Source organism: Teleopsis dalmanni, chromosome 2 (genome assembly GCF_002237135.1).
Source record: "Teleopsis dalmanni isolate 2A chromosome 2, ASM223713v2, whole genome shotgun sequence".
NCBI lineage: Eukaryota > Metazoa > Arthropoda > Insecta > Diptera > Diopsidae > Teleopsis > Teleopsis dalmanni.
Window position 1 is genome coordinate 67,188,568 of NC_051847.1, and position 10,665 is coordinate 67,199,232.

At 30.1% G+C, this 10,665-nt stretch overlaps 1 protein-coding gene and 1 long non-coding RNA gene across 2 annotated transcripts in view; both read left to right on the forward strand.

Annotated features, from left to right (window-relative positions):
* The first annotated feature begins 597 nt into the window (after positions 1 to 597).
* Positions 598 to 3,100, forward strand: LOC119678057. The gene is made up of 4 exons (XR_005252307.1): positions 598 to 1,033; positions 1,119 to 1,548; positions 1,602 to 2,092; positions 2,149 to 3,100. It is a non-coding gene; the product is annotated as an uncharacterized LOC119678057 (long non-coding RNA).
* Positions 3,101 to 9,278: 6,178 nt separating this feature from the next.
* LOC119678058 (tubulin beta-1 chain) overlaps positions 9,279 to 10,665 on the forward strand; it is a 16,524-nt gene continuing 15,137 nt past the window's right edge. The window contains exon 1 of the mRNA XM_038089705.1: positions 9,279 to 10,665. Coding sequence (XP_037945633.1) covers positions 9,425 to 10,665 — 1,241 coding nt within the window. The 5' untranslated portion in view covers positions 9,279 to 9,424.

Genomic DNA, 10,665 nt, shown 5'->3' on the forward strand with positions numbered 1-10,665 from the left:
AAAGCATGCATAATATTTAGGATGAAAGTTGTTATAAAGGTAAATATATACTTAACAGTTTAGAAAACTTTTTGCCGCTGTTTTTTTCTTCAAAATTTTTAAAATAACTATTATTTTCGATCCCTTATTTTATGGGTTACTAATGATATGATAAAATGGCTACTTGAACTTTTATGGTACAATTGACGTAAGCCATTAACATTTTTATTGCCAATGTAATGAACTTTTCTCTCAGACTTCGTTGTTCAACACTTACAATTTTGTTAAAGAGAATATTTTCATAAAATGAATATCGAATCAGCTGTTTGTGCTCAAATATAAACAAAATTCAATAATTGCAATTATTGCAAAAAAAAAGAATATTTAGTGAAACTGTTCAAATTTTTTATTATAACTTAAATTTATAAATTAAACTGCTTTTTTAAAAATTCTTTAATGTACTTTATTTTTCCAAAAAAAAATACAGAATTTTGATGCTAAAATGAATTGCAGGTTATTTACTTTCATTGTATGCAATATATGCTTCGCATATATAGATTTTTTAATTTTTTTACTAATAGATTCTTTAAAAATACTTTCATTTTAGGTGCAACAAAATATACAAATCAGCGACCAAATATCGTCCATCAGTTGAGGTTAGATTTAGTTGGAGTGGGTGACTTACATACCAAAATCCACTTAATCACAAATTATGGACCGTTGTGTTACCACGGATCTGCAAATTCGGGACACTATTGCTCAAAATGTTTAAATATAAGATATGAATTACTCTTAGCAATGCGCCGGTTGATTCTAATATACATAACCCTCTACCCAAAAATTACGGGGAATGGCGAATGAAAACTCCGTTATCTAATAAGGACGTTTATTTATCTACCAACTTGCGTAGTGCTTGAAACATACTGTTTAAGGACGCGCTTAACGAAGCAACAAGCTGCCATATAGAGGCGTTAAAGGAATTGTGGAAAAATTTAGTTTATAACACTACGAAACTTTTAACTAAGATTATAACATTGACGGTCGACTGTTTAAGGTGTGTTGTATCTGGATAGTATACCAAGAACGTATAAATATTTGAATTACTAAAATCTCTTGTTAATTATATTCATATATTTTAGATAAAAACTGATCGCTGTTTTCAAAGTTATATTCGCCACCAATCACCTAATCATGTAAGCAGCAGCCGAAGTACACACTTGCTTATATCGTTTGCAGCACTCAATGATATCGATAGGGTCAGCAAATCGACTAAAATATTAATAATCTAAAAATAATAAAATGACAAATAACATCTGCACTACACATAATGGTTCCAAGAACGGTCAGGTCTTCGTCCCGGAGTCACTCGTCGCCAGCGACGACCAAATGCCCTCAACACCTCCCAAAGGAACTTCACTAGCAGGTTTCAGCGGATTACAAGAACAAAACATAATGACTTGAATATCGAAAACAAACAAATCAAAGAACACAAAAAGCAGGTGACATTACGATGATTAGTAACGACGAAATTAAACAGATCACAAACTAAATGAGTGTTTGTCTTAAAAGGTAATTAAAATTATTATTATGAATTTTCTTTTTAACAGAAAGTATTTTTACAGCATCTTTATGTAACGAGCTATTCTGTTTACCTGCTGTTATTGTTGTTGTAACTCGCTAGGTCCTGAAAGCAGATACCATAAAAGATTTACAAGACGATCAACCCGGGTCCCGACGGATAAATCTGGCCATTTCAATGCGTTGCGTCCAAAGGTCAAGTAGACGGAGGTTTGTGTGTGCAGTAAGACAAGATAACAAATGCTCGACGTTATGACGGTAGAACTGCAGTTTGGGCACAATTTAGGAATAGACGTGGTTATGTTCACCTGCGTAGATCTTTGGTTTACACAATAATTATTGGAGCAGTAAAGTTCTAAATTGATAAAAATGGGCAGAACTTTATTTCAAATTCCCTATTTTTAATTATGAAGCGAAATATTATAAAACGATCTATAAGGCATTAGATAGCTGATGCTTTAGATTGAAACCGATTATTGATTATGGATGTATCAATTTTCTTATTAAAAGAAAACATAATTTTTGGTTTAATAAGGTATGTAGTTTTTTTAATTAAAAAAAAAAATTTAAATAGTCAATATTAATTTTCAGTACGAGTCTATCAGACCAAATCAAACCAGCTGTTTTATTTAAACGAAATATTTTGTTGTTGAGGTTGTTAATATAATTTAAGCTGGCGATATTTCACGGGAGTCTACCATAATACACAGTTGTTAGTAAAAATACATATATTTCCTGAAATATATCTTTTTTACATTGGCGTGTAAGAAACAAAATCTTGAATAGTGTTTCTACACGTTGGATCATAATCAATTTCACTGTTCATGCGACTTTTTGTACGTTAATATATAACCGATTTTTGGGCTTAATACAACGATCATTTACATTACACTAAGAGTGTCAACTAGCGACTATACAATTAATTTGTCAACAACAATATTAATAAGCATATCATCTATATAATCAGCATTACACAAAACATAATCTACATAATGTGAAATATCTTCTACTATGTAATAGCTTATAAGCAGTATGTCATATAGAATATAAGTTTAGGATCATCCTAATAGAGTAGTAGATAGACTTGCATTTTGCTATAGGCAACGAAATATGCAAATATCATCTTTCTTTTATGTTATTTTGAAAGTATTTTTTTTTTTTGTTTTTTCTCTCGAAGTAATGAAGACTTATTCAATTGCTTGTATGAGCCTGTGCTCAGATTAAATAATTCATTAACTGACATAATACTTTTTTTAGTAGAAATTTTTATAGAGTTCTAGGGCTCAAGCTGAGGTTGCTTAGAATAATTTAATATGGAACTCTATTTCGTTCTGGACTTATATCCATATACTAGAAGCTATCCATAGGTTAGCGCTAAAATGATTACTTTCCTGCAATAAGATTTGGCTATAGCTGTAGCAATATATGTTGTGTTCGCAATTGGATTGATTAATTGTTTCACTTGCAAAATTCGATTCTTCATATGTTTGAGCTAACATATTTCTGCAGTCGTTGTACCTTTTCAGGATTTACAAATTTTTTGAACAGAGACAAATTACAAGTCTATTTCTGTATTTTTGATATAAAGAACCTATACATACATTAAAAATTTTTATTTAACTAATTTTCATGTACATATTGTATTTATATTTGGTTTTTTTCTGATTTGACCTGTGATTAAAATTATCTTTAGACACAATACATCTTAAATTTAGGAATATGTATAAAATAATATTGAATATGTTCCTTTACTTAAAGCAGATATTTTCTAAATAAATATATATCAATATGAAATAGACTTGTAGTAGTGTAAAATCTATATACATATTTAACTTAGTTATCAGTATGAAAATATTAAGCCGGTATACAATCGATGTAAATTAAATAAATAAATAATGACTACTGTATAATAACAATTAGATTTAGCAGTTTTTATTTTTTAGCTATTATAATGCAAATTTAATACTTATTGTTTGTATATTTTTAATACACTTTTGTAAGAAATAATTTTACATTTGAATAAGGTGCAATGTGATAATGAATCAAAATCTATTCTAATAAACGTATCTCATTATATGCAACTTTTTTATTGTTATTTGTATTATATTAATTTTTTCTTTTAATATAAATTTTAATATAATCGATATATATGTAAAAACAAAGTTAAACATTCTAATACTAAGTTACAATATCATTCATTTGTTGAATTGGATGTTAATGATACAATAATACTTCACCACATCATCTTATACTTTAACTATATCACACCTAATACTTTAATTATCAAAATCGTGTTTAGTGAAAGATATTATTTCATATATATCCCAGAGGCTCGCTTACAGAGAACTGATATCATAAAAACAGTTGACTTCCTTGAAAAGAGCATATACATACATAGTGCAAATAGTCTTATTGTGTGTTTACTTAGCACATTAGGCTACAGTTAGTCACACAAGAAACTTAATCCCTTCCCCAATAACTAATATCGCAATTGTATGAATATGGAAAGGGCGTCACATACTCTTTGCCGGTACTAAGTACACATCCCAATACTCTTATTTAATGCTTTTTAATGAACTTACATTAAACAATTTCTATAGTTCCATAATTTTCAACCCAGAGGTGGCTGAGTGCTGGTTTTTAATATTATCACTATGATACGATTTGGTTACCCCTATTTTCTGATAGCCTATTAACGCTGTTGTGGAAAGTTTTTAAAATTAATTTGATTCATTATAATTAAAGCAGCTTTGTAAATTAAAATATAAAAGGAAAGAGGGTAAAATATTGTAATGTTTACTCTAGACCTAGGTCAACAGCTGTATAACGTAACCAAACATGAAATTATTATTCTAACCTCAGCTAAACCAACTGATTTTAAATACATATTATATTGTCTGGATATTATAGCGACACTTTGGCCTTTTACTAGGTCGAAGCATATATATATATATATATATATATATATATATATATATATATATATACTTGCTCGCAGAACCTGAATCACTTTTCTTAGTCATATTCTTTTTTCCTTCTAACGTATGCATTACTTAAAAGAACCACAGATTATTTATAGAATCGTGTACCTAAAAATTTATTACAGTACATTAAATCATTGTATAGGCTCTTACAAAAGTTTTATAGTAAGAAGCTTTGATATTGTACTATGTCATATATATGTAAGAAAAGTGATTCAGATTCTGATTACCATTGAACACTGAATTACATTTCTTACAAAAATGCTTCGCTATTATTAAATTTGTTGATGTCTCATTAGCGAAAGAGTGTTCAGGTTAAGATTGATAAGTTTAAGGCGCAGATGAAATCTGTATAATGTCTAACAGTTTTGATAATACTCGGGAATCTATATAAAGAAAATTGATGTGCTAGCAAGAGCTGCCAGAATACTTATAAACAACATCAAAATAAAATCGATTCGAGTAAACAATTCAAAGTAACCAAACTTTAAAATAGGATGCTCTAGCCAGGAAGAATTCTTAAGTTTTTATTAGTTAGTAACTTTTTAATGACAATAACAGTCAATAAGCCAAACAAAACAATATAAAAGCTAAATAACCAATTGGAATCATTAATAAAATAAGAAGATCCCATAATCTCTTTCAATAATAGTACACAATTCAAACCTTGTCTGAGAACTCTTAGGAAATGGGAGAATTAAACATGCAACGGTTCTAATATAAAGACCTTCTCTAGCAAAATTTTATTTACTTCCTTTAACTTCTTTGCTGCTATTTCTATGGGTACTAGACCTTAAAATGGCCATACATTTTGCTAACAACCTGCGAAATAGTCGCATTAAAATTGGGGTGTCTGTTGAAGTCTTTTAAATAAAAGATTGTTACAAAATGTACTCATAGAAGTAGGATCTTTAATAGAAGTCTCTACTTTTTATTGCACAATCGTATAAAATCGTGTATGCTGAATATTTAAGTCCAAATTCACAGACCCTTGACTCTCCGGCACACACAAAAGTGCAAAAAAACGCGAATCATAAACTCTATTGTACCATATTTAAGATGAAAAACACTTGCCCTATGTATTATGATGTAATATAAAATGGAAAAATATCCTGCAATGTTGTGGTATCACCCTCGTTTTGGACGGTCGTGTACATTGAAACTACACGTATTGTAAAAATATGATGTTAAGAATAGATATCTCATAAATTTTCATGGAAAATAAACATGTGTAATTGCACTGTCCCTAATGTATTATGGTGAAATCTAATAAACGACAATGTGCAGTAGTGTATAGTACCACCCTTGTTTTGGACACTGGTATATGCTTGAATTATATGTATCAGTAAATAAGATGTTTGCAATAGGTGTTTAAAAAACTTACACACAACAAACACATTTATAAATGCAAGAGTTTCTCAGTTAATATAACAAGTCACATAATGGGACATTTGCCCTAGACTGGATATAAATTATTTCGCATCGTATTTTGTGACAAACGGGTTTGCAACTAATCACCTAATCTAATTCAACAAAAATCTATGTGATTAATAAATAAGATTAATAAAAAAATGGACCCTTTAGATGAAATGGATACTAAATACTTGAGATCGCAGTTCTTACCTAACCTAATTTAATACAAAAAAAATCTATTGTATATATATATGGTTAATATTACAAATATCACAATGGTTTATTCTGACGGAATCGATCCTAAATTCTTGAGATGGACGTTTTAACCTAGCCTAACAAAAATCTATATACTAATCATGTATGGGTTAATATAGCAAATATTACATTAGGTCCTCCAACTTAATTAGATCCTAACTCCTTGAGCCTTCTGTCTCTCTCTCTCTCTCTCTCTCTCTCACGCCATTTAATATAACCAAATACAACAAAAATTTATATATGTATATGAATATATACATACATATGTATGTACATTATTAAATTTTTTATTAAAACTATTTTCGTAAAATCACCCAAAAGCCAGTACTGCGGCCAGAAGAATCCTTTTGCTCCAAATTCCACTTTTTATTACATATAGCCCTTTAAAGTTGTGTGTACAAAGTCCAGAACTAAAACTGGAGAAGATTTCTTCATGTGTTCTAGTGACAGAAATTCAAAATGTTTCCCCAAATTACCAGAAATATACGTATGTACATACATACATATGTACATAAAATAAAGTTTAGTGTTTTCTTCATCAACCCGAAATAACTAAATATTAACTGATAGATTAATGAATTGCTATAAAATCCTATATTAGTGTTTAGTAACATAAAATCAATCAATTTGTTCTAATTTATTATTTGAGTTATCTAACAATTATCTAATTTAATGTTTTAATCTAGTTTTTCGGATAAATATTGAAAAAAAACCGGCTTCTCTAAAAAGTTGACTCGAACTGCTTGATATTCCATAACAACGCTAAGATTTTATACTTAAGTCGTGATAAGATAACACTTCATAAAATTATTTTAATGGATCAGTGCACCTATAAAACTTCTTTAAAATCTAAAATATGAACTAATAAAAACTGAAGATTAATAGAGCATTCAAAATTAATAAGAAAAAAAGCCCGGCCAAATACAAGAGTGAAGACAAAAGCAGAACGAAGAGCAAAACTGGCCAAATCGCAAAGACTAAATGGTTTACGTGTTCCAATGTGTAAACTAAACTAACTGTTTATGGTCCGCCCAGAGCTTAATTGGTTTTAAACAGTAGTTTTACTTGTTTTGGGCATCACATCGCATTCATCTAAAAATCCTAACACCCACAATATTTTCATTTATGTATCCATTAAAATAATGAATATTAATTTTACATCGAAAACTTGTTTAAACGCTAAATTGCATCTCAAACTGGAAACTAATGAAAAAAGCAAACAGCAAAAAATATATATTTTTAAATATATATAAAATTAATTAAAAAAACAAAAACAAATCTGTATATATTTGTATTGTTATTGATTGATAGTTATTTTAATATCTGTAAGCAGCTTTGTACAAACGAACGCACATATGAAGACATACTTGTGTATTATCCATAAACCTACTCTAAACTCCATCCACACAAAACGAGAGCATGATTCATTTATGATTCAATCATACAAATGTATGTGTTTCTACATTTTGCTAGTGGTAGGAGTATTAGTGATGCTAAAATCAATATTATTTGGTATTCGATAGAATTCCATAGTTTCGTTAAATAAATGATGTTGCCATATTAATACTTGTATGCACAGAAATGTTGGTTTCGAAATGTATGGTTCGAAATGAAATATATAGTTTATTGATTTTATAAAATTCAGTATTTTTATTTATTTATTTATGCTGATTAAAACTTATATGAACAATTAAAAGATATATAAAATAAAAAACATAATATTAATGGAATAACAAAACTTTAGTTTAAAATTTAAGAAAATTATTATTAAACTTTAGAACTACCATTGTCTCAATACCATTGTCTCATTTAAGCGATTTTGCTCATTACAGCTACTGAGGAGAATGATTAACTATACAAAAATCTTTCGCATAATGAAATATTATTATCATTTCATTATCAATAAAAATAGGTCATTTAAGGCGATAAATATCGATTGCAACCCTTAAAAATAAATTTCCCGCAAAGGAAATGACCTATATTTAAATTATGTGTCATATGTTTGATATGTGATATGTTAACAAACAACAAGTGAGGTGTAAACAAAGGAACTGAGGAAGTAACTATTAAATAGAATTGTTATTTTTGTTAATTTCATATGTAATTGATATATAAAATGTATATAAATGCTTAAATACATCAATTATATATATAATTTATTTGTATGATATATTATTAAGTGAAGTTTATAAAAGTTTATGAAAGTTCTATCAGTTGTATAAATAAGCTCATTATTATGTGAACGTTCACTCATTAATATAAATGAGCAAATGCCTAAATGAGACAGTGTGAATGTACTGTAATAATAGTTTCATTTACATTTACATTTACATTGAAATTTTTGTTAAATTTCTCCAAAGCTATGAGTAATAAATTTCTTTCGTTTATAAGTACATTTTTGCATTACACAACTGCTTTCAGCTTAATTTCACGCAACTGTCAAATGTTTCCAACCCATAAACTAAATAATATTTTTATCAACTGTTCGGATTCTGTTCATTTTGAACATGGAAAATTCTTAATTGGATTCAAGGCTGTTAAGGTTTTAAGAATTTTGCCAAATATTATTGATCTAAACATATTGATAAAGTTGATAAATTCGTGCCATACATTTTGTATGACATATATGAAAACTATATTATTGACACTTGCAATTGTTAATACAAATACAGTTAAACAGCTGACCATACAGTTCAACAATAATCTTAATTTTTAAAGAAATATATAATAATTAAAATAAAACAATATAATATTTCCAAAAAGACCATCTTCAGGGTACTGACCATGGACTATAATAGAAATATTGGCGGCAATAAAATATATGTTTTGAAATTCATTCAAAAAGTTGTATTATTTAAACAATTGACCAATTGTTATACCGTTTAAAAATATACATTATAATTATATATATAAATATTATATACTCGAATATAATAAATAGGTCAATATGTATGATTATAATTATTCAAGTGGCAACACATTTTTCGTTGCCCACACAAAAGTAGCTTCGATAAAAATGATCGATCCGTTGGTTATTTTTTGCTTTTTGCTTTGAAAATATGACGAAACCGAGGTGTGGCCGCTTTGCGATGCTTAAACATTTTCATTCGTGATTTCTCCGTTGAGGTGTTCAGTTGTCTGGTTCTCGTGCTCTGAGAAAACTAAAAAAGTTATTTAATTTTTAAGTACAAAGTATTAAAAAAAGTAATTAATTCAATATGAGAGAAATTGTACATATTCAAGCCGGTCAATGCGGTAACCAAATTGGTGCAAAGTTCTGGGAAATTATTTCTGATGAACATGGTATCGATAGTACCGGTGCCTATCATGGCGACAGCGATTTGCAGTTAGAACGCATCAACGTGTACTACAATGAAGCGTCTGGTGGAAAATATGTGCCACGTGCCGTTTTGGTAGATTTGGAACCAGGCACTATGGATTCAGTGAGATCTGGTCCATATGGTCAATTATTTAGGCCAGATAATTTTGTTTTTGGTCAAAGTGGTGCCGGTAATAACTGGGCGAAAGGACATTACACAGAGGGTGCCGAACTCGTCGACTCTGTTTTGGACGTTGTACGAAAGGAAGCTGAATCATGCGATTGCCTGCAAGGTTTCCAATTGACACACTCACTTGGTGGTGGTACTGGCTCAGGTATGGGTACACTACTTATCTCAAAAATTCGCGAAGAATACCCCGACAGAATCATGAACACCTATTCAGTAGTACCATCACCAAAGGTGTCAGATACCGTTGTCGAACCATACAATGCCACTCTATCAGTTCATCAACTTGTAGAAAACACCGATGAGACCTACTGTATCGATAATGAAGCTTTATATGACATTTGCTTCCGCACATTGAAACTCACCACACCAACATATGGCGACTTGAACCATTTAGTATCATTAACAATGTCTGGTGTAACTACCTGCCTGCGTTTCCCTGGTCAACTGAATGCCGATTTAAGAAAATTGGCTGTAAACATGGTACCATTCCCACGTCTACATTTCTTCATGCCTGGCTTTGCACCATTGACATCAAGAGGTTCACAACAATACCGTGCATTGACTGTGCCAGAATTGACACAACAAATGTTCGATGCCAAGAACATGATGGCTGCCTGTGATCCACGTCATGGTCGTTACTTGACTGTTGCTGCTATCTTCCGTGGTCGCATGTCAATGAAGGAAGTCGACGAACAAATGCTCAACATTCAAAATAAGAACAGCTCATACTTCGTTGAATGGATTCCAAACAATGTCAAGACAGCCGTTTGCGACATACCACCAAGAGGTTTGAAAATGTCAGCCACCTTCATTGGTAACTCAACTGCCATCCAAGAACTCTTCAAGCGCATTTCTGAACAATTTACTGCTATGTTCCGTCGCAAGGCTTTCTTGCATTGGTACACTGGCGAGGGTATGGACGAAATGGAATTCACTGAAGCTGAAAGCAA